The 22,166-nt window shown below is 55.0% G+C and overlaps 3 protein-coding genes across 6 annotated transcripts in view; 2 read left to right on the top strand and 1 right to left on the bottom strand.

Moving 5' to 3' along the window:
- Positions 1-22,166, top strand: part of CX3CR1 (C-X3-C motif chemokine receptor 1) — a 227,335-nt gene that overhangs the window by 105,635 nt on the left and 99,534 nt on the right. The gene's annotated exons all lie outside the window — the stretch shown is intronic.
- CSRNP1 (cysteine and serine rich nuclear protein 1) lies at positions 6,106-17,912 on the top strand. 4 transcript variants are annotated; one of them, XM_081824623.1, is made up of 5 exons: positions 6,106-6,262; positions 12,522-12,775; positions 14,437-14,810; positions 15,353-15,646; positions 15,730-17,912. In XM_081824623.1, exons 2-5 carry the CDS (start codon positions 12,562-12,564, stop codon positions 16,708-16,710), a joined length of 1,863 nt encoding a protein of 620 aa, XP_081680749.1. In that variant the 5' UTR covers positions 6,106-6,262; positions 12,522-12,561; the 3' UTR covers positions 16,711-17,912. The 4 variants fall into 4 exon arrangements, with proteins under 4 accessions (XP_081680749.1, XP_081680746.1, XP_006733491.1 ...); XM_081824620.1 differs by lacking the exon at positions 6,106-6,262 and adding an exon at positions 11,843-12,229; XM_006733428.3 differs by lacking the exon at positions 6,106-6,262 and having other exon boundaries at positions 14,551-14,810.
- Positions 19,390-22,166, bottom strand: part of TTC21A (tetratricopeptide repeat domain 21A) — a 33,093-nt gene continuing 30,316 nt past the window's right edge. The window contains exons 26-29 of the mRNA XM_081824652.1: positions 21,908-22,132; positions 21,313-21,433; positions 21,129-21,196; positions 19,390-21,010 (exon numbers count right to left, since the gene is read on the bottom strand). Coding sequence (XP_081680778.1) covers positions 20,933-21,010; positions 21,129-21,196; positions 21,313-21,433; positions 21,908-22,132 — 492 coding nt within the window. The 3' untranslated portion in view covers positions 19,390-20,932. The remainder of the gene's footprint in view (positions 21,011-21,128; positions 21,197-21,312; positions 21,434-21,907; positions 22,133-22,166) is intronic.

Raw genomic sequence — 22,166 nt, 5'->3', positions numbered from 1 at the left:
CCTGGAAAAGAAAAGTAATACGGTGGGGCTAGACCTATCAGATGACAAAACACATTATGAAATTTTATAATTTGTAAAGCAATTTGGTACCCAGAGATGAAACAGACAACCCAGTGGACCAGAATAGAAAACCAGATATTTTATCTGTTTAAGGTAACATTTAAATTAGGAGAAAAAGGTGGCTGAAAAATTAGCTAATTATTTGGGGAAAAAATAAAGTGGGCACACTATTCCATTCCTTAAGTCAAAATAAATTCCAAATGGATAAAGGATTTACATATTAAAAATAGACCATAAATCTCTAGAGAAAAGAATAGGTGAATTTATAATAATAAGATAATAATGGAACACACTAAACTCAGGATCCCTAAATACTTAAGAAATTTGACTATATAAAAATTTAAAACTGTGTAAAATATACTATAAACCAAGGTAGAAAACAAAGCGGGAATGAGTGCATCATGCGTGACAGACAGAAGGGCTCATCTCCTTAATCTTCAAAGATTTAGCCCTATATGAAATATGTAAAGAACATAAACCAGCAGTTTGGAGAGAAATCAAGTGGCTTAAAAAAGTCTCAACTTCACTCATAACTAGAGAAATGCCAACGAAAACACTAAGGCATCTTCTTTGTTTCTCCTGTCAGACCTGCAGAGATCAGTACGTTTGATCACACCCAGTGCCAGGGAGAGAGTTGGGAAACAGGCTTGCTTAGATACCCTGGAGAGTGAAATTGGGGCAACTTTTAGGGAGGGCGATTTGGCAGTATCTGTCAAAATCCTTTGACCCAGAGCTCACTGCTCAGATTTTTAATCCACAGATCTCCATTCAAAAGTCTTCCAGGTTAGACAAACGAGAGTGTTCAAGACCTGTACTTGAAGACAATCCCCTTTCTTGGGTTTTGCTTCCCAAGGCCTTAGCTCAGTGGGGCCCAAGCCCCTTCGCAAATCCGAATCCACTGGAGGGCTGGTGGAAGACACGTTGCCGGGGCCCCACGGCCGGAGTTCTTGACTTAGTGGGTCTGGGGAGAACCCAAGAATCTGCATTTCTAACAAGTTCTCCAGTGATGCTGAGGCTGCTGGTCTGGGAGCCACCCCTTTAGTTTATTGTGGGGACTAGGGTGGGTAGGAGGGAGGGGGGCCTGGAGGGGTGAGTTCCTTTGAGGGGAGGAGGATGAGGCAAGATGGAGATGAGAAGGACTCTTCAACACAGGACTGGGGAGAGGAGGAGGTGATGGAGGGGGCTGCCCAGAGAGAGACCTTTGATCCGCCTAAGGAGACAGGACTTTAGTCCCCGTTCCCAGCCTTACTAAAGACTCCTCCCCCACCTCAACTCTGCTGTTCCTGAGACAGCAGCTATTCTCCGTGAATCCATAGGCTTGGGTAAGGAGCATATTAGCCGTGAGCAGACAACACGGACTGAAAATCAGAGAGCCAGGCTACCTGGGATAGGGAAAGGCACTCCCCGTTCCTCAGATAAGCCTCGGAGGTGGTGGGTTTGGGGTGGCATTCTGGAGAGTATCCCAGCTGGGGGAGGTAGAAGTTCTCCAGTGGACTCAGCTGCTTTGATTTGATGTTGAAAAATAACACCTTTTCAAAATATGGTGCTGGGAAAACTGGATATTCCCATGCAAAAGGGTGAAGTTAGACTCTGACCTTACACCATATATAAAAACAATCTCTAAACAGATGGAAGACCTGAGCACAAGAGCGAAAACTGTAAAACTCGTAGGTGCAAAATAACATGAAGCCCCTTGCACCTAAGAATCACGGTGGAATAAAATTCTTACCATCTCAGAAATCTAAACAATTGAACCTGACCTGTGAGACCCAGGTAGGAGGTAGATTGACTTCCTGGTGGAAGGCTGAGACACCGCATCCCGGCCCCAATCACTGCACTCTGATTGCCACGCCCTCCCTCCCTGCTCCTTTTAGCAAGGTGAAACTTACAAACAGGAAGGTGAACAAATCTGAAGCGGAGAACTTGAATTTTTACCTAAGTATGTACCTGTCCAACCACTGCCCAGATCAAGACACATAACATCTACGGCATCCCAGAAGGCTCTGTTATTGCTCTTCCCCATTAATGCCCCCAAAAGTAATGTTATCTATCTAGTTCCACTGTTTAAACTTCATATAAATAAGTGGAATTACAGTTATTGCTCTTTTGTGCTTGCCTTCTTTTAGTCAATTTAATGTTTTTTTAAAGACTTTGTTTATTTATTTATTTATTTATTTATTTATTTGAGAGGGAGAGACTGTGCGAGAGAGTGCGTGCGCCTGTACCCACGAGTGGGGGGAGGGTCAGAGAGAGGGGCAGAAGGAGAGGCAGACTCTCCGCCAAGCAGGGAGCCCAAAGCGGGGCTCCATCCCTGGGGCTTTCGACCCCAGGACCCTGAGATCAGGACCTGAGTGGAAGGCAGACGCTTAACCGACTGAGCCACCCAGGGCCCCTAGTCAATATAATGGTTTAAAGATTCACCCTGGGGGCGCCTGGGTGGCTCAGTTGGTTAAGCATCTGCCTTTGGCTCAGGTCATGATCCCAGAATCCTGGGATCGAGCCCCACATTGGGCTCCCTGCTCAGCAGGAAGCCTGCTTCTCCCTCTCCTGCTCACCCTGCTTGTGCTCTCTCTCTGTCAAATAAATAAAAATCCTTTAATTAAAAAAATAATAATAAAGATTCACCCTGTCCTGGCATGGGTTGAGCATTTGTTCTTTTTCATTGCTGTGTAACATTCTCTTGCAAGATAAATCACAGTTTGTTTCCATTGGACATCTGGGTTGTTTCCAATTCTAGGTTGTCATGAATAAAGCTGCTATACAATTTTTCTGAGTGTCTTTTGGTGGGCATAAGCACTTTGTTTCCCTCTTGGGAATTCACTGAGAAATAGAATTAGATGATCACAGAGCTTACCTATGTTCAGCTTGCTAGGTACTGCCACATTATTTTCCAAAGTGATTGCATGAATTCACCCACCAAAACTGCATGATAGATCTGGTTAATTCTCAATCTTCCCACATTTGGCATTACTCTTTTTAATTTTAGTTTTTCAGATGGGATCATTCCTTTTTAAGTTTGAAAAATATTTATTTAAAACTAGTAATAATTGTTTTATTTACCTAAAATGGGTGGTCCAGGGATGCTGAATGTTTGAGAAATTTTCTGGACTCTTGTAAGTATTCAGAAATTCCCTGAGGATGTGTGGGTGTGTTTCTGCCTATGTATGTGCCATAGTCACAGATGGATGCTGCTCCAGACCCCACCCTCCTTGCCTTGGAACAGACCCTTCATTTCCCCATGAACAGGAAGAGCTTAGTTGGGATCCCAGAGGGAGATGTTTCCCATCACCAACAACATCTGGGGAACATCTGGTGAGCCCATCCCAGGACAGGGAGACACTTTGCTGGAGAAAACACATCACTTATTTGATTATTTTTATTCTCCTATATTTTCTCTTATGCTCTCCTTCCCTTCCTGCCCCCAAACCCCATCACCCATTGGGCTCCCTGCTCTAAGCCCCCACTCCAGCCCTTGCCAACTCCCTGCCCTGGTTTCTGTCCCATCTAGATTCTCCAGTACACTCCCCAGCAGAATGCAAACCTAGGCAGCCTGAGACACCATTAACTCCAACGCTCAACTCTGCCCAGGCAGCATCTTCTAGAAAGTAACTCAAGGAATGTTGAAGCTGGTGGGGTTCTCCAGTCCAATGCCTCCATTTTACAAGTTGGAAGACTGAAGTCGAGAGAGAGAGAGAGAAGGAGACAACTAGAACTCCATTCCACTGGACATCACAGAAACTCCCTTCTCCTGTGGACCTGACCAGAGGATCTGAGGCAGGAAGGAGGCAGCAGTGGAAGAAAGGATTCCTTAGAACCAAAAAGGTCTGCAACCAGCAGCTACAGGGAGGACAGGGCTGAATGTCCGAGGAGGTGGTGGTGGGTGGGTGGCCACCTGCCATCATAGCCCTAAGGGCTGAGTCACCTCTAACAACTGACACCCAGCTCCAGAGACTTTAAACTCCCTCTTAGGCTGTGTTAGCCACACCCATGGCTTCCATGTACCACTGTATGCTGATGACCCCTCCGTCTCCACTTCCAGCCCCGCACACTTCTAGAGCCTCAGCTCCCTGTGCACATTTACTAGGTATACTTAATGTATCCAACAGGTTCTTATTGAGCACAGAGGAGAGTCAGACACAGCCCCTGCCCTCCCACTACTCCCAGACAACACAAGGAAATGCACAAGTAAACCACACAACTGAGTGCAAGGTAGGTGCAGGCTGGAGATGAACATTTTGGGAAGTCTGAATCAGGATGAGGACACAGACCAAAAACCGATCATTGGCAAACAGGACCAGAGTCGTTATCAAGAGGTGTGGGTGGGAGTGCAGAGAGAAGGCGGGAAGAAACTTCGTGAGTTGTAGAACAGAATACCTCACATGTAAATTAAAACTACATGCGGCTGTACCAATATTACATGTATAGTATATAAATAAAAAGGCATGTGTGCCTATTCCAGACACTGAAATGGAGGAGCAGGGGAGTGGGGGATGGGAGCACGGAGAGAGGTAAGGCTGCAAAGGTGGGCAAGGGCCAGATTATTTGGGCTTTGAGGCCCCACAGAGTTGAGACTTCATCTTGAGCACCCTGGGAAGTCACTGGAAGCTTGGCTCCAGCTGCCAGACACCTGCCCCTACAGGTCCCCCAGGCACACACACTCAATACATACAGGAAGGACAAGAGCTCTAGCTTCCTCCAACCTGCTTTCCTCCTATTTTTTCTTCCCTGGAAAGGTAAAGGGCAGGCAGACCCCTTCTGGCCTGCTCTACATAAGCACCTGTGGCTCAAGAGGGCCCTCACCATCATCTCTACCCCAGAGCCATCTATGCTGGAGAGGTCACCCCCAACCCCCACCTGGAGGAAGGTAGAAAGGAATCCTGAGGGTTGGGCTAGTCAGTGACAGCATTCATCTAGGACAGTCAGAGAAAAACCCAGAATGCTGCGGGAGCAGGACTGGGAGGGGGAGGGTCAAGCTCCCACGAAGGCTCCCTGGAGGAGGCAGTGCAAGCTGAGACCTTAAAGGCGATGAGATTCTGGTAAGCAGCGAGAAGGCAGACAGGCATTCCAGGCGAGAGGAACGCTGTGTAGCAAAGGTGTGAAGGTAGAAACGCTCAAGGGACATGCGTGCTGGGTAAGGTGTGATCTGAGGTTGGGAAGAAGGGCAGAGGATGGTCTCCTGGCCAGGGTTCCCTGCCGTGGCATGCACACACTTTCCCCTATGCAGTAATACAGGGAGAGTTGGCCCCTAGTCAGGAAAGGCCTTGGCGGAAGCAGAGAAGGCAGTGGGCCATTTTAAGTGGCCAGGGTCTGGCTCGGAAGAAATCTTTTTTTTTTTTTTTTTTAAAGGAGGGATGGGGAGGGGGTGTGTGGGGGGGGAAGCTGTTTCCAGGAACGCCCAGCTCAGGACTTCTGCAGGTTCTCTGGCCCGTGGGCAGAGGTGAAGGTCAGACCCACAGATGACCTCCCTCCTCCCCCCTCCCCCGCTTCTCTCCCGCCCCCCCGCCGTCCTCCCTGCCCAGGTTCCTCTCCAGTCACAGTTTACTTTTCAGGCAGATCTGGGGGTGGGTGGTAAGGAGGGCGCAGAGGAAGGACGTTTAGATTGGATGATGGCAACTGCCTCGGGCAGGGTGGGGGTGAAAGCCTGGAGGAGGCCTCGTCTCTGCCACCGTCGCCGGGTGGCCTTCCGGACACTTCGCGCTGCTCCGGGCCTCAGTCTACCCATCCGCGAACGGGGGCCGTGTGGCGAGGTGGGGTTCTTTGGGACCCTGCTCTGCCGGCTGGAGCGTCGGCGACTTCAAGAAACTGCGGGAGGGGGACGGGCGAGGGCGACCCGGGGCGCAGGGCGGTCGCGGCGCCCGCGCGGGGTCAGAGTCCGCAGGGAGGCCCCGCGGCCGCTACGCCGGGCTCGGGGCGGGGGGAGGCGGCGCCTCCGGGGCGGGGCTGCCGGGCGGCCTGGCGGGAGGCCGGGCGTGCGTCAGCGCTGCGAGCCCCGGAGTTTTCCACTGACGAGGAGGGCGGAGCGGCGGGCGGGGCCGGGCGCAGCCAGTCTCCCGCCGCCGCCGCCGCTGCCGGACGCGCAGAGCTAGAGGGGCGGCTGGGCGGACGGCTGCCCGGCTGAGCGCACACGGGGTCGCGGCGCGGGGGGCGTCCCCGGCCGGGACGCGAGTCGCGTCGGTGTCCTGGGCGAGCTCCCGGATCGCAGGTGAGCGCCGAGGGGCTGCGGGCCGGGACCTTGGGGAGGGGCGTCCCGCGCGGGGGGCTGCGCCCCTCCGGTCCCTGCCACTTGCCCCCAGCCCCCCTGAGCGGGAGCCGGGGCGCGGACGGCCCTGCTCGGCCCCAGACTGCGCGCCCGGCCGGCCTCCGGGGAGGGGAGGCGGAGAGGCGAGAGTGGCAGGTTTTCCGCTCCCCTCCCCCGCGCCGCCGCTTGTACCCCGAGAAGTCGCGGCGCCCCGAGCCCGCTGCGGGTGGCGGCCGAGCGGAGGTTGGCGCGAGTGACGGGGTGCGCGCGTCCACGGGAGAGTTTCCTTTTGACCCAGTTGCCTGAGAACTTTTCAGAAGTTCCTCGCGTGGCCGGAGCAGGTGACATTTGTCGCCTTCCTCCTCGGGCTCTCCCCCTCCCCCGGGGGCGGGCGCCGGGGCTGCGGCGCGTGCCTGGCGCCCCCGGCCGGCGGGGGTCAGGGAGGGAGTGGAGAGAAGAGCGAGGAGGAGTGAGGCTCCGTGAGTCACGGACCCCGGCAGGAGGGGGGGGGGGAGGAGGGATTGTGTCGTACGCTCACCTGTTTGTCAGTCACCGTCACACGCAGAGGCCACCGCTGTGAGTCACGAGCGCAGCCCCACCGGACACCCGCGGGCACACGTAGCCTCTCTCCCACGCACTTCTCCCCTCTCCAGCATGTACTTCCTCCCGGTCCTCAGTTTCCCCTCCCCGGGGGCCCTTCCACAGGCACGCACCCTTGGATGTCCCCACCACAGCAGCCGTCACACACTTAGTCACTCCGGCTCTCCGGCACAGTCACACGCATAGCCTACACTCCTGACACTGGAGGAGGCCTCCCCGGCTCCACTGCCCACCCCACACCTCCACTCAGATGTCTCACAGTCCTCCGGAGCAGGCCTCCACCGCCAGCCTCCAAATCCTTGACATCACTGCCCTCTTCCAGCTCCACATCCAGAGGTCCCCGAGTCTATTCCCCTTTCTCCTTTGCCCTCCCTGTCCTGTCATCGCTCATCTATCCCTGGCACGGGGCCAACTAGTCACACCCCCCCCCCCCTCTGGTTGGGGCCTGAGCCATCTTTTTAAAATGCAAATCTGGTATTGTCACTCCCTACTTAAACCCTACTGTGGCTTCCAGTGCCCTCAGGCTAAAGCCTGCCTGTCAGCCCTGGCTCTCGAAACCTGTCCCAGGACGCCCCTCCCCCTCATCATTCTGGCTCTCTCTCATGCTGTGCCCCCTCTGGAACTTTCTACCTCCCTTCCTCCTGGAGATTGTTTTTACCCTCAGCTTTCCCCCTCCTGTCCCACCCCTCCGGCCTGCCATCCCAGCACTCACGATGGTTTTGTAACTACATACTCCTTGCCCCTAAATTCAGAAGCTGCAAGAGTGCAGCCCTAGTGTGGGTCTTGCTCCCTGTCTGCCCAAGTGCCTAACACAGTACTTGGCATGCCATAGGAGCTCAATATTTGTTGAATGAATGAATGAATGAGAATGAAGGAGGCCTTGCTTAGGTGGAGGAAGCAGTTGCTGTCAGGTGCAATTTCCCTTTAGGCAGGAGCAGTTGACCTGTAGCCAGCCAACATTTGGCACCTACCCAGTGCCAGGCCCTGGAGGCCAAGGCTGAGGAACTGTGCCCTCCTGGGGGAGCACTTTCAGAGGGATGGGGGGATGGGTGTGCTAAGGCTTCCTGTCTCCCCTCTCTGTGCTGCCCAGGTTGTTTTTCTAGCCAATCCCAGTGGGGGCCAGAGGTACTCAGAGGTGTCTTTTCCTTGTCCCAGGAAGTAGTTCCTGAGAGTCTGGGGTCATGTGTTGGGGGGAGCTGGCCTGACCAAGGCCTGAGGATCTGAGGTTAAAGGACACATTCTTCAGATTCCCAGAGGAGGATGGAGACAGCTGAAGGTGCCCTCTCCCCAGTATCAGCTCTGGTGGGGAGCTGGGGTATTGGGATTGCTGAGCTGAACAGAGGAGTTGATGTGACTTCCCAGAGGCCCTGAGATATCTCCCTGGCCCCCAAAGAGCCTTTGTTTGCCTGGTGCCGGGGGTGAGGTGGCCTTCCTGGGATTCACACTGTGGCCTGAGTGTGTAGACAGTTGTGAGTAGTAGAGTGGGGAGTCTCACCCCTTCATCCTGAGCTGTCCAACTCCTGTGTGTGGTGACAGGGGGGTGGCCTGATTCTCAGGGCCCAGGCAGATCCCAGAAGAAGCCTGGCTGTCTTTGATTCAGGGCCTGTGTCTGGGGCTCCTCGGGGGTGTGGCATTTCTGTCTGAGCCAGCTCCTGGGAATTGCTTTTCCTTCCTCCAGGACCCTAGGAGGGGGCCGTGTTCACCCTGGGAACAGAGCCATGGTTGGGATCTTGATTCCTGGGTAGCTGCTGAGGGCCCCTCCCCCCTCCTCTGACTCACTGTCTGACACTTTTCTTGGACTCTTTCACTATCTTTCGTTCCTTTTTCTGACTTGGCCTGTCCTTGTCTCTGGCTGAGTCTTTTTCTCATCTCCTGCCTCTGCCTCTCTCAGCCTCTGGATTCCCAGGTGGGACAGGAAAGCACAAGATCCAAGGACTGCTCCTTCCCCCTCCACCCCAGAGGAGTGTCAGGGAAGAGATCGATTCTCACCACACTCTAGGTCCGCAGATCCTGCTGGGGGTTCATCACTAGAACCTGCAGCTTCTGTGTGTCCCCGTTTTCCTGTCTGCAGCCTTGAAGCTTATAATGCCTACACTTTAAATTCCCATTCTGTAGACATGCCCGAGGCAGAGCCAGGGTGTCTGGCTGAAATCTGCTTGCTTGATATCTGTTTGTTTACTTCTGGGGAACAGGGAGCCTCCTGAGATGGCTATGTTGGCACCTGACTGCGGCCTGAGCTTCCTACCCTCAGAGCCACCCCCTCCTGTGGCTCGAAGGCAGGCAGGCTGGGGGTGGAAATGCCCCCCCCAACTAACTGTGACAGGATCAGGAGGTCGCCCTGAGCAGTCACCCCCCAGAGGCCCACCTCTGCTGGTCTTTAGGTGCCTTCTGTGTGCCAGACTGTTCTAGGCATGGGTACAGGGATGGCCAGGCAGAGAGGCCCTCAGCCTGGTGTTGGGGGGAGCGGCAGTGAGGCCGAGGCCAGACTTCGAGAGAAGGGCAGGGATAGGGGAATCCCAGGGCCCTTGGGAGCCCAGAGAGGCATGTAGTCAGGAGTGAGGAGTGGGGGTTTCAGGGAGGCCCTCTTGGAAATGACTACTAAAGGAGAGTAGGCTGGCTTCCAGCTTGTGCAAAGGCCAGGAGGCGGGCAGGTCATGGCAATTAGGGGAACTGCAAGTTCAGCTGGAATATAGTGAAGGAGGGGGTGGGGGGAGGCAGCAGCCAGGCCGGCTTCAGCCTCTCGTGGAATTCTAGGCTTGATCCTAAGGGCCAGCTTTCCTAAGCATGGGGGTGGCAGGCAGAGATCTTCAGGAAGATCACTGTGGCTGCAGGGGGAGGGCAGGAGCAGAGGCAGGGAACATGGACAGTAGCAGGGGGAACAGAGACATAAAGTAATAAAGTTGAAGGAGCCATACCTGAAATGCATAAAACATATGAATCGTGTGTGTACAGCTAGGAGAATTTTTAGTTTTAGACATTCATGGAACCACCACCAGCCAGATCAACACAGGACATTTTAAGAAACCCACCTGCCCAGAAGCTTCCCCCATGATTGTCCCCAGTGCATATCAAACACCCTTCCCTCCCATTCTGACTTGTATCATCACTGATTGGGGTTGCTTTTCCTTGAACTTCATTCACATGTATTCTTGTGTCTGGCTGCTTTCATTCCACATGACATCCCTGAGATTCACATGTTGTTGTATCCAGGAGCTCCTTTTTCTCACAGTGTAGAATGACATGTTCACTCAGCACGTATCACTGTCCTAAGAACTTGACATGTATTGATGCCTGTAAACGTCCCAACCCTGTGAGGTTTTAAGACAAAGAACTGGAGACCCCGAGGGCTTGAGGACCTTGACCAGGGTCACGCAGCCGCGTAATAGCCAAGCCAGGGTTCCAATGCGGGCAGTCTGGTTTTGGGGCCAAGGTTCTTACCACTGTGCTGATGGCCTCCCCAGCCCCACTGTACCTCTGCCCAGCCTTGTGTGCATTAAGTGGGCTAGCGTGTACTTGCAGGACTGGGTGCCTGGATGTGGCTGGAGGGAGAGGGAGGAAGGAGTTGAGGATGGCTGCAGGTTTCTGGCTTGAGTAACTGGGTGGGTGGCAGTGCCGTTACTAAGATAGGGGACACAGGAAGAGGAACAGATGGCACGGGGGGTGGGGAACAGAGACAGGGGGTTCGATTTGGGGCCTGTGGAATTTTATGTTTCTAAGGGACGGCCAGGCAGAGAGACAAAGTGGGCATTTGGTTTTGGCGGGGGTGGGCCTTGGGCTTGGGTGTGTGATTGCATTGAGCACCCTGTGGACAGCATCTGCAGTTTGGGATAGGATGGGGTCTCCTGGGGGGGCTGGTAGGGGCAGGGTATAGGGGTGTGCTTTGCCGGAGTGTGTTTGTGTGAGTCTCTGTGGTCTGCACGTGCGCGTACGTGTGTGTGCCTGGCTCTGGGTCATGAGTCCCCCCATCTCCTAGGAGAGCGTGCAGGTCAGCTGGGAGCTGGGTTGTTTTTGTTTGTGGTTTGCGGGGGGAAGGGGGGCTGCGGGTGCCAAGCCTGAGAAACTACCCACTGAGAAGTCCCCGGAAGCACCTGTGCGTTCTCTTCCCCTGGCCCAGTGTGAAGGGCTAGCAAGGAGGGGAGTTTCTCTTGCTTCTCTCTTGCCTGTGGGGAGAGGTTGTGCTCAGGCCAAATTTTATCCAGTAAGTCCACTGACCGCCGCACCCTCTAGGATCCAGAGACTTTGGGCTAGGCTTGGCAAAGGGGGTCAGGAGTGTTTAGAAAGGATACCTGAGTAGAGGAGATCGCCAGCCTTCTGGTTGGTTTTTCCTGTTCTCATTTCCTGTGATGACAGTGGGGGAGGGGCTCCCCAGCACTAGGGCCTCTGCACCGTTTCCCCTTCTTCCTGGTGACCTTCTGGGGCCCAGGCCTGAGCCCTGTAGGACACAGAGAGACAAGGTAGCTCAGCCCTTAGGACTGAGTCCTTTGGGGATTCCCAGGGATAGCGGAGGCATTTAGGGGTGGGACCCCCAACTCCACCCCCCTTAGCCGAGGCCAGCCAGGCCGCGGAAGGCTCCAGTTGCACCCCGTCCGAGGGCTGAGACCCTCAAAGGGGAGAACACGGTAAGCTGTGTGTCCTGAGGCGCCCCCAAGTCACCAAGCTACAAACAGGAGAGAGTGGGACATCTTCTCGACCGGTCAGTTTCACCAAGAGTTGTGTGTGTGTGTGTGTGTGTGTGTTTAAGAGGAAAAAAATAATTTCCATAGGAAGTTAATTCAGACAAACAGGGTTAGATATTGGAGTAGAGGCAAGATGTAGATGCATTTTTAAGATCAAACAGGAGTTGTTAGAGACACGTGAAGCACAGCTGGGCCTGGAGGCAGGGGACTTCTGTGGGGCGGGGGTTTCTGCGGGAAAGTCTGAGTGGCTCTGTCACAGGAGAGGAGGGAGGGGCTCCGGAAAGTCCTGTGTCTGGGAATTGGGGCCAGTGTAGAAGCCAGCCTGTTTCCCAGAGTGCCCTGGCCAACCTGGCCCCAGAGACAGAGGGAGAGAAGGGGAGAGAGAGAGAGTGTGTGTGTATGCGCGCGCAGGGTGGTGTGTCTGTGGGTGTGCTGGGGTTGGTGGTGGAGGAGGAGGAGGACCAGGAAGCAGAGCCACCGTACAGGGCTGTGCAGCCTGTGGCAGACGGCCTCACACACACAAAGGCACACAGATGCGAGCCGGGTGAATCACCCAGCCAGTGAGTCAGCCCCCGGGATTCCTGTCGGGGGAATGAGCAAGGCCCGGCTGAGGTCTGCTGGTCCATCTGTTGGTCTGGTGTATGCATGTGTGTAGGTGGGTTGTAGGAGGTAGTGAGGAAGGTTCCTGGTGGCGTCCTGGGAAGGCTTTTGGGCAGAGGTGGTGGGAGTCTGCAAGTGCCAGGATCAGGGTTTGGACCTCAGTGCTCTGCTTGTGGAAAGAAGCCTCCTGGAGCCGTGCTTCCCCCCCGCCTGCCCCCCCCCCCCGCATGCAGAGCCAAGGTGGGGGGCCTGGGACATCTTGGAGGGTAAGGGGAGAGTTGGTCGTGGCTGAGCAGCCGCACCTGCCCTCAGGCCTGCCACTGAGACCTTTCTCCTTTCCATTCCAGGCTGTCTGTGCGCAGACCCCAGAGTACCGCCTGCCCCACCATGACTGGGCCACTGAAGAGGAAGTTTGACCAGCTGGATGAGGACTCCTCCTCGCTCTGCTCATCCTCCTCCTCTTTGTCCTCCTCGGGCCGTCCTTCTCGCTCCTGCTCTCCAAGCTCTTCAGTCTCCCTGGCCTGGGACTCCGATGAGGAGGGCCCCTGGGATCAGTTGCCCTTGCCTGATCGGGACTTCTGTGGCCCCCGGAGTTTCACCCGTGAGTCCCCCTCCCCTGGGAACCACCACACCCCTTCTTCCTTCCTGAAGATGAAATTGGGAGGCCCCTGACAAAGCTATTCTAGCCTCTGGAGGTCATGTCCCCACAGCTTTGGCTCCCCACCTTGGCCACTTCCTGTAATACAGTGGTCACTCGGGAATGTCCACTGTCCCGAGGCACTTGGGCCCAGCTAGATTCACCTTCGACCTCAGGACTTCCTGCTTAGAAGTCCTGCAGGTCAGGACGGAGCTCCTCAGAGTGGCCCTGGGGCCCTCTGGCTCCAACTCCTCCCTTATGTTCCAGTTTCGTTTCTCCAGCTTGCACACCCTGTCCTACCAACTGAACCACTGGAGTCCCACGCCCCACACTCTGCACCGCGGGGCCTGTCAGGCCGGTCCCTCTCCTGTCAAAATGCCGTTTGGCTTTGCCTGAACATAGTGGAAAGGTTTCGTCCCCAGTTATTTTTCAAGCTGGCGTCATTCTAATTTCAAAATGACAAAGACAGCCCTAAAGCAGTATTCCTCGGCTGTGTTTTCCATTATTGCTGCCCCCAACCCCAAGGAGCCTTTTTAGACATATTTTTCCTAATTATCCCTGCTGTGACATCTTAATAACCCAGATATGGTGTCTCTGTTTATGTACCAATATGTATATCTGTGTATTATACATAGAAAAAGAGAATGATTTTTAGCACACAGAACCTAACAGTATGTTGACTAAACTGTGGGTTTATTCTGGCAATAGAAGAATGGTTTGATATTTATAAAATGCAGTCTTAGAGTTTACCCAATGGCGATATCAAAGGAGGGAAAATATGAGAGCCACTGTGGATGCTGAAAAACATTTGATAAAATGTCATGTTCCTTCTAGATAAGACCCTTGGTAAAATAGCAATAAGTGAATTCTGCCTTAAGTGATTAAAAATATGTGTCTCGACCGAAAAGCTGGCATTCCAATTAATGAGGAAATATTGGAAGCCGTCCCACTAAGGAACAAGATGAGGATGCTGTCTGTCACCACTAGTAGTTAACATTGTTCAATAAGTGCTACCCAGTTCAGGTTGCAGAGAGAACAAGAATTCTGTGTATTGGATTGGGACAGGCAAAATAATATATTAAGTTGCAATACATGCAGTTGCCAATATTCAACTGTTTTAAGGTAACTACTTATGGTTCAGTTAAAAGCAATAGTATACCAATATTTGTATAGAATATACCAAATACATAGCTTACTAATGAATATACAGTCTATAACTTAGGAAGGCAAATAACAGCCTTTCTAAGCCTGTTGCAAAATGCAAGAAAAGCTATAAAGGAAAAGATCAACATATTTTTAATTACATGGCCTTAGAAGTTATTTTGTAAAATGCCTTGAACAAAAATAAGACTAAAATATTTGCACAGATATGTTAGACAGATGATCAGTGTCTTTAATATCATATATAAAGAGCTCCTACAAATCAATAAAAAACTATAGAAAATTGCATAAGGACCCTATAAATGGCTAATAAAGAGGGGAAAGATGTTTAAGCTCACAAATGCTCTCATTTGGTCTGGTAAGTGCCCATGTTGACCTAGGAGTGGCATTCAGTTTTACCATCTCTAATCCCAGCCAGGCTGGCTCCCAAACTCAGATCTGTTTCTTTTTCTCTTGGGTGGGAGGTCAGAGCGGGATGAGAGGAGAGGAGAAGCCATTCAGCATCATCTTCCTGGAGGTCTGCCATCCTGTCCCTCACAGAGAACTAATGCCCTGCCCCTTCCCTCCGTGCCTTCCAGCCCTGTCCATCCTGAAGCGGGCTCCCCGGAAGCGGTCGGGCCGCGTCGCCTTCGATGGCATCACCGTCTTCTATTTTCCGCGGTGCCAGGGCTTCACCAGCGTGCCCAGCCGTGGTGGCTGCACTCTGGGTATGGCCCCTCGCCACAGCGCCTGCCGCCGCTTCTCCCTGGCTGAGTTCACGCAGGAGCAAGCCCGGGCACGGCGTGAGAAGCTGCGCCTACGCTTGAAGGAGGAGAAGCTGGAGGCGCTACGGTGGAAGGTAGGGAGACCTCTTTCCATCACCCGGGCCCTTGGCGGGCTTCGGAAGTCCAGGCCTTGAGGGGAGGGGCCTCCAGGGTGGGGGCGAGTTTGCTCATTCTGTATTTGGGGAAAGAGGCCCCTGGGGCCAGTATTGCTCCATCAGGGCCTGTTGCCCGGATTATCTGCAGACAGAGTGGGGTGTGGAAGGGCCTGTGTTTGCTGTAGGGGCTGGGGGCATGGTGCCTGAAGCTATCTGACCTCGCCGCGGGGGCGGGGGGGGGGGGGCGGGGGATGGGGAGTTGATGTGACATTGGGGGTCGGGGTGTCAGGCTGGCTGCGGAGGGAGGCGGGGGGCTTGTCCACGAACTGGGAAATGACAGGAACAGGAAATCTCTTTGCAAATGCCCCGAGGGCAGTGTTCTTGGCGTTCCGGTTCAGTGTGGTATCCATGGTGCCCAGCCCAGAGGAAGCCTGTGGGGAACATTTGTCCAGGGACTGATGGCTGCGGGGGCCAAGACCCCTGACTGTCTCTCCCATCCCTCCTCCCTCCTGTGGGTACAGCTTGCAGAGACCGGGGTACCACTCACAGTGGACACCATTGATGACGCCTCCGTGGAAGAGGACTTGGCTGTGGCCGTGGCCGGTGGCCAGTTGGAGGAGATGACCTTCCTACAGCCCTACCCGGCCCGGCGACGGCGGGCTCTGCTGCGGGCTGCCGGCGTGCGGAGGATCGATCGTGAGGAGAAGCGGGATCTGCAGGCTCTGCGCCAGTCCCGGGAGGACTGTGGCTGTCACTGTGATCGGGTCTGTGACCCCGAGACCTGCAGCTGCAGTCTGGCGGGCATCAAGTGCCAGGTATGGGCTGGGAAGGGGAGCCTGAGCTCGGGCGCTTTTCTGGGCCCCACGGGATCCTCGCTCATGCTCTGCTCTCTCTGCAGATGGACCACACCGCGTTCCCCTGCGGCTGCTGCAGGGAGGGCTGCGAGAACCCCAAGGGCCGCGTGGAATTTAATCAGGCCCGCGTGCAGACCCATTTCCTCCACACGCTCACCCGCCTGCAGCTGGAGCAGGGGGCTGAGAGCCTGGGGGAGCTGGAGGCCCCAGGCCAGGGCGGCCCAGCCAGCCCTGGTGAGCAGGTCCTGGCCCCCACTTTCCCGCTGGCCAAGCCCCCCGGGAGCAGTGAGCTGGGAGACAACAGCTGTAGCAGCGACATGACCGACTCCTCCACAGCATCGGGCACGAGCGAGGCCCCGGGCAGCACCGCCCACCCAGCCCTGCCTGGCCCTGGCTTCCAGCCTGACATGGATAATGACAGCCTGGCCCGGGTCCTGAGTCTCAGTGACTCGGACCTGGGCGGTGAGGAGGAGGAGGAGGAGGACCGGGGGGTGGGGAACCTCGACAACCTCAGCTGCTTCCACCCAGCTGACATCTTTGGGACTGGTGACCCTGGTGGCCTGGCCAGCTGGACCCACGGCCATTCCAGCTCTAGCCTCACGTCAGGCATCCTGGACGAAAACGCCAACCTGGATGCCAGCTTCTTCCTCAACAGTGGCCTTGAAGGGCTGGGAGAAGGCAGCCTCCCTGGCACCTCGGTGCCGCCCAGCTCGGACGCTGGCCAGAGCAACTCCGTGGACCTCAGCTTGTCTTCCTGCGACTCCTTCGAGCTGCTCCAGGCCCTGCCAGACTACAGCCTCGGGCCTCACTACACCTCCCGGACGGTGTCTGACGGCCTGGACAACCTCGAGGCCCCCTCCTTCCCCTGGCCTGCCTTTTCTCCCCCCGGGGACGCTGGCGCTTGCTTCCTGGAGCCCGTCGTGGGCCTGCCGGACCCCGCTGCTGAGGCCCTGGCTCCCTTCATAGACAGCCAGTTGTTTGAGGACACTGCCCCGGCGCCCCTGGTGGAGCCAGGGCCGGTGTGACGACCAGGGTACCTTTTCGCGGCCCCAAGAGCCCTGTTGCTGCTTTGTTGTAATTTGGGGGCTCCCTGAGGTCTGTATGTTAAGGGTTTCCCGTTGGCTGGCTCATCCATGCGGCCACTCCTGATTTTTGTGCAACACTCTGGATTGATTTATTTATTTTTGTAACTTTCTGTGCTGAAGAGAGGGCGGGGAGGGGGCTTTCCCTTTTGGCCACCCGGACCCCCACTCCATCCCCCAAAGCTCACACAGTCTCTCCTTCCAGTTCCATGGTGTGTGCCCGGAACGGGAGGAAACAGGGCTCCCCTGGAGCTTTGCAGACCCCTTTTCGGTCTCGTATGATGTTCCTCAGCCCAAACAAGACGGGGCTGAAATCAGCCACTTCTAATGGCTTCTCCTGCCACCCTGAGCCCCGACCCATGGGTGGCTGTGTTTTCTGGACTGTGAAGACTATAATTTATTTCCATAATTTATTCGGAGACTAGGAGGCATAGGCTTCTCCCCTCTGGCTGGTGGGCAGTGCTGGGGTTGGGGTGGGGCACAGACCCCTGTGAGTCCCTTCTGCCTTGTAGTCCTTCAATCCTGCCCTACCTGGGCTTTGGTACAAACCAGGTGTGGATTGGGGCCCTACGGTCCTACTGTGGCAGCTGCCTGGCTCAGGGCGGGTGGCCGAGGACAGCGTCTAGGTAGGGGGGCTGGGCTGACCAACTGTGACCAAAACCTGCTTCTGCCCCACACAGCCCCCTCTGCTTCCTGTCCTCTGCCTCATCATCTTCCTCCCCAAAGGCCACAGCCTTTATTCTGGGCCCACTAATGTAGAAGGGAAGCAGGAGAGAGGGCCCAGAGAGGGCAAGGGGCTAGCCTTGGGGCCCCCAGCACTCCCCTGACTACTGTCTCAGGGCTTTCTGGGCACTGCATGCCCCAGCCGGGGCCACCTGCCCATGCCCTGAGGCCAGTTGGCTGCAGTGAGGGGTGGCCCCTGTGGTTTTTCTGCCCTACGTTTGCTGATGCTGAGTTGTGCATCCTAATTTCTGTATCGTCCTTGAGTGTTAGAACTATAATTTATTCATTTTTCTCTATGTCTGTGCCAAGAAGCCCAGGCTCTGGGCCTAGCTTCTTGCCCAGGAGGCCTTGCCAGCCTGCGTGCTTGTGGGAACACCTTGTACCTGAGCTTACAGGTACCAATAAAGAGGCTCTATTTTTAACAGTGTGGTCTGCGTTTGTGGGACTGGGAGATGGGGGGGTATACCCTCAGGAGGTAGGAGGGAGGGGGAGATGGGTCCCGCAGGGCAGTGTGGACACTGAGGCTATGTTGGGGTAGGAGTGGGGGCCACAACGCAGTGGGCCTCCTTCCATGCAGGCCTGTCACCTTGGAGCCAGGAAGCCAGCTGGGAGGTTGCCGGGCAGGTAGAGCAGTTTTCCCTTTCCAGGAACCCATCTCTCTCCAGTGGGCTCCTGGGGTGGTGGTGCGCAGCGGCAGGGCAGTCTTCTGAGACCTGGCTATCCGCCCGGGCTGTTTCCCACTTGTCGCACTGCCTGCCTCCCCCTCCCCCCCCAGTTAGGGGCAGGCAGTGGGATGTGGCCGGTAGAGGCCTCGTGTGGGGCTGAGCTGCTGAGGCCCCTGCTGAGGCCCCTGGGGACTTGAGCACCGGGAAGCTGCAGGACCTCAACCATCCGCGCCAGCCAGACCCGTCTGACCTGTCCCCAGCAGCCCGGCTGCAGGCCAGAGGAGCAGGCCACACCCTGCCCTGGGGACTCTCAGACTAGGGCCTGAGGAGCAAGGTCAACCTCCCCCTTAGGAATAATGATTTAAACAAAGGGCTGGAAGGGAGGACCAAACAAGGAGACCAGACCTGGCTCTAATTCTCTGCCTTTTGGTCTGTGCTGGGCTCTCCTTATTTCATCTCTGTGGCTTATTGGGTGCGAGCACAGACCCAGAGTGCCAGGTTCAAATCCCAGCTCTTCTACTACCTAGCAAGGTGACTTATGCAGATCCTGTCCCCTCTACTACCACTGGGTCTTGGTGTCCTCAATACTGTGCAAATAATAACACCGCTCACCTCATAAGCTTGCTCAGTTCACATATATACAGCACTTAGGAGAGTGCCGGGGACATGCAAGCCTTGTTTGTGACTTCCATTTTGTTTTTATATTTCTGCCTCTATTTCTATGTTCTATCCTCTTGTTTGCAAGTTCTGTCACTCTTTGGGTATCTGTCTCTTATCTCTGGACATGGCCACGTGGCCATATGGTCAATGGCTGGGAGAGGATCCATAGCTTGGAGCTTGGCCTACGGTGGGCAGCCTGTCCCTGTAACCAACTTAGCCAGGGACAGCCAGGCCTTAGGCTTGTCAGGGTGGAGTATCCTGGTACATTCCGTTGTTCTGTCCTCCCCCCGAGGGTCCCCGGGAACCCTCTTGTAGAGATTGCTTCAGCATGCGTGATTCAAAATCTGGATCTCTCCAAGGGCTCTGAGGCCCTGCTCTGATTAGCCTGGGGGTCTGGATGGCAGCTCCTGGCCGCTCCAGTTCCCTGGCTGGAAGCCCCCACAGGCTCCTAAACCATGGACACAGCCCATGGCTGGACTGAACCTGCCCACTCCCTGTCTAGGGCAACAGAATCACTTCCTAGGCTTTTTTTTTTTTTTTTAAGATAAATGAAGACAATTTAGGTTTTACAGCAATAAAAGTGTGATTAATGTACAATCCTTTACAGCATCATTCTACATACAGACAAACCTGTCTCTCAACGACCCGCCCCAAGAAACCAGATTGTAAAGCAGATGCTAGGAAAGGGGACTGGTTTCCCATAGGAAGGATGGTAGTAACCTGGGGAAAGCATTCCAGGTCATTGACTCAGATCAAGAGGCCACGCATGTGATCAGCAGGATGTTATAAAAACAAGGCTCAGCCACCACCAAGGACAATTCTGTGTGTTCTAAAAGCAACCCCTCCCTGTTCAGTTCCCAAACTTTCATCACTGGACGACTTCTCTTGAAAATTTTGCCATAGCTGCATTCTACTCATACTAAGTATTTTGCTTCACATCAATTACATCGATACGCTTAGAAGGTAGAACCATTCTGAGTTAACAGCACTCGGGAATTCATGAGTTCATCATGCTAGTTATTTTTCTCTGTTATGTAACAATGATATTTAAACACATAGTTATTAAACTGTAAAATGTTTGCTGTATATCACTGGCAGGGATTTGTGTCATGGTTTGGGAACACGCACATCTAGTCTAATGTCCTGCCACAGAGGGAGACACTGAGGTCCAAAGAGCGGATGGTCTTGGGAAGGTCACACTCCTGACTCCCAGTTCAGAGTTTGTTCCTCTAAGCCAGACTGGCCCATTACTGCCATCATGAAAAACGAGAGGTGTTGGGAGCTGGAGCAAAAGTGACCTCTGTCACCCTCTTGCCCGTTACAAGTAACATAATTCATCTAAATAGGGGTCACTGCTTGTGTCCCCCGAGGGGTGAAAAGGGTTTCTGGAGGATAAATTTGTTTGTCAGTGTCTTTTAGGAAATGTGAAGTGGGAACTACTTTTTCTTGGGCTGTATTTCCCTGTACCAGGCATGGGTAATCAGGTTTGTCCCAAACCAGTGAGGAGCAGCAGAGACCAGCAGAGGACTTGGGGAGACAGAATGTATGGACAGAGTGAGCCAAGGGCCCTCACAAGCTGCAGGATGATGGCCTCCCTCACACAGAGCCTCAGCTCTGGGACCCTCTGAGCTGGTCCTCCTGTCTGTGCCCCAGCCGGGCAGGATGGTGTGGCCGGCAGGGCAGGGAGGAGCAGTTGCTTCTTGAGCTCTGGGGGTCTGGAGACCAGAGACGAGAGGGGAGGCATTTATAAATTGACATAATAATATGACAATAGCGGTAGGGAACTTGTTTTTTAAACCACCTCTTTGTTCCCCTCTGCTCCCTCACAGAGTCTGGAATAAAAATGGAAGAAGGTGCCCAAGGAGCCCAGCATAAGCTAGGCTGGCGGATCCCTCTCTTCCTCAGAGCAAAATTGCCTCTTGTGCCTTAAAAACACAAAGCTTTGGGATGCCCCTTAGACCCGATGAGGCATGATTCAAATAAACCACACACAATATAGAAATGGGTAAGAATAGGTCATTTTCTGAATCTCTTCTCCCCTGACCCACTTCCCAACCCCTCTGTGAAACATCTGTAGCTTGATGGCTTCCACCCGCCTTGGCTCCCACTGACCACACCTAGGGCCTCAGAGACCCTTGGGCCTTTTCCAAAATTTCTTCTCTGATTTGGGGGTAGTTAGGATGCTCTCTGAGGACCTGGGACAGAGGGAGAAAGGGGGTGCAGCGTCAGGCCAGGGGTGTCTGTCCCTGCCCCAGGACCAAGTCACTTCACCCAGCCCCCTACCCCCACCCTCAATGTCTCCCAGGGGCTTACATGGTGGCAGACTTCAATGGCCTCCACAAATCTCTTGTCCTTCAAGTAGTTGAAAGCGAGTTTGAAGCCTGTCCAGGGGCCCAGGGAACACAGACAGTGGCACCCTAACTACCCAAGAGCCAGGGTAATGGGCCGCCTGCCCATGTCCCTCCTCGCCCACATGCACCGCGGCAGCTGGCCTTACCAATGGCAGGGCTGGCACGATGACTGTACTTCCAGGCCAGCTCGTAGTTGGTGGCTGCGTCTTTGTAGGACTGCTCCTTCTCCATGATGAAGCCCATGTACTCATAGGCCTTGCAGCAGGACTGCAGGGAAAGCCACACCCGGTCCCAGCACAGGGTACAACCCGCGGGGGAAGGGGGGGTCAAAGGAGGGTGGTGAGCCGCATTAACTTGAACCTCTCAGGGACTCCAGCAGCATCTCCCACCTTTGCAAGGGGTCAACTTTTCTCCCCCTCTAGGCTACCCCGACGCGTGCACGACCCCTTTCCCCACAGCCCTCCTGCTCTGACCCCCACGCCCCTCGACCCCCTGAACCCTTCCCATCTCTCTTGGCTGCCCGACCCGGTGAGCCTCCTCTTGCCTTGCCCCGTCCCCCTACCCCCACCTGCCCCCGGGCCCCCGTTCCCATCTTGCTCTAGCGTGCATATGCCCCCCTTTTGTCCGGCCTCTTCTCAGCGGGTTCCAACCCGCACCTCCTCTGCCCCCGACGCCCACGCGCCCCTTGCGCCCCGCCTCCACCTGGCGTCCCCGCTTCCCCGACGGCAGCGCGCCCCCTGCCTTGTTGTATTGCATGCAGCGCCGCAGCAGTTCGGTGGCCAGGTCGAACTTGCCGCCCTGGCAGTAAAGGTCAGCCAGTAGGAGCCAGCTCTTCTCCAGGTCCTGCGCCTCGCCCAGCGCCCACGGGGCCTTGGCCAGACGCTTCAGCTGCGTGCGCGCCTTGGGGACCTGCTTCAGCAGCGCGTAGGCCTGTGCCGTGGCCAGCAGGGCGGGTACGCTGTCCTTCTGCACACGGGGCGGGGGTGGGGGGGTGGGAGCG

Source organism: Leptonychotes weddellii, chromosome 1, assembly GCF_054177405.1.
Source record: "Leptonychotes weddellii isolate Sample4059 chromosome 1, ASM5417740v2, whole genome shotgun sequence".
In the NCBI taxonomy this organism is placed as follows: domain Eukaryota; kingdom Metazoa; phylum Chordata; class Mammalia; order Carnivora; family Phocidae; genus Leptonychotes; species Leptonychotes weddellii.
Note: the sequence above shows the minus strand (reverse complement) of the source record. Positions and strands in the feature narration are given on the sequence as shown.

Bases quoted from the DNA above. Each gene is read 5' to 3' on its own strand.
- CSRNP1 (XM_081824620.1), top strand. The intron at 12,776-14,436 runs GTGAGTCCCCCT...CTTGGGTGGGAG, and splicing joins TGGCCCCCGGAGTTTCACCC to GTCAGAGCGGGATGAGAGGA. The intron at 15,647-15,729 runs GTATGGGCTGGG...CTCTCTCTGCAG, and splicing joins TGGCGGGCATCAAGTGCCAG to ATGGACCACACCGCGTTCCC.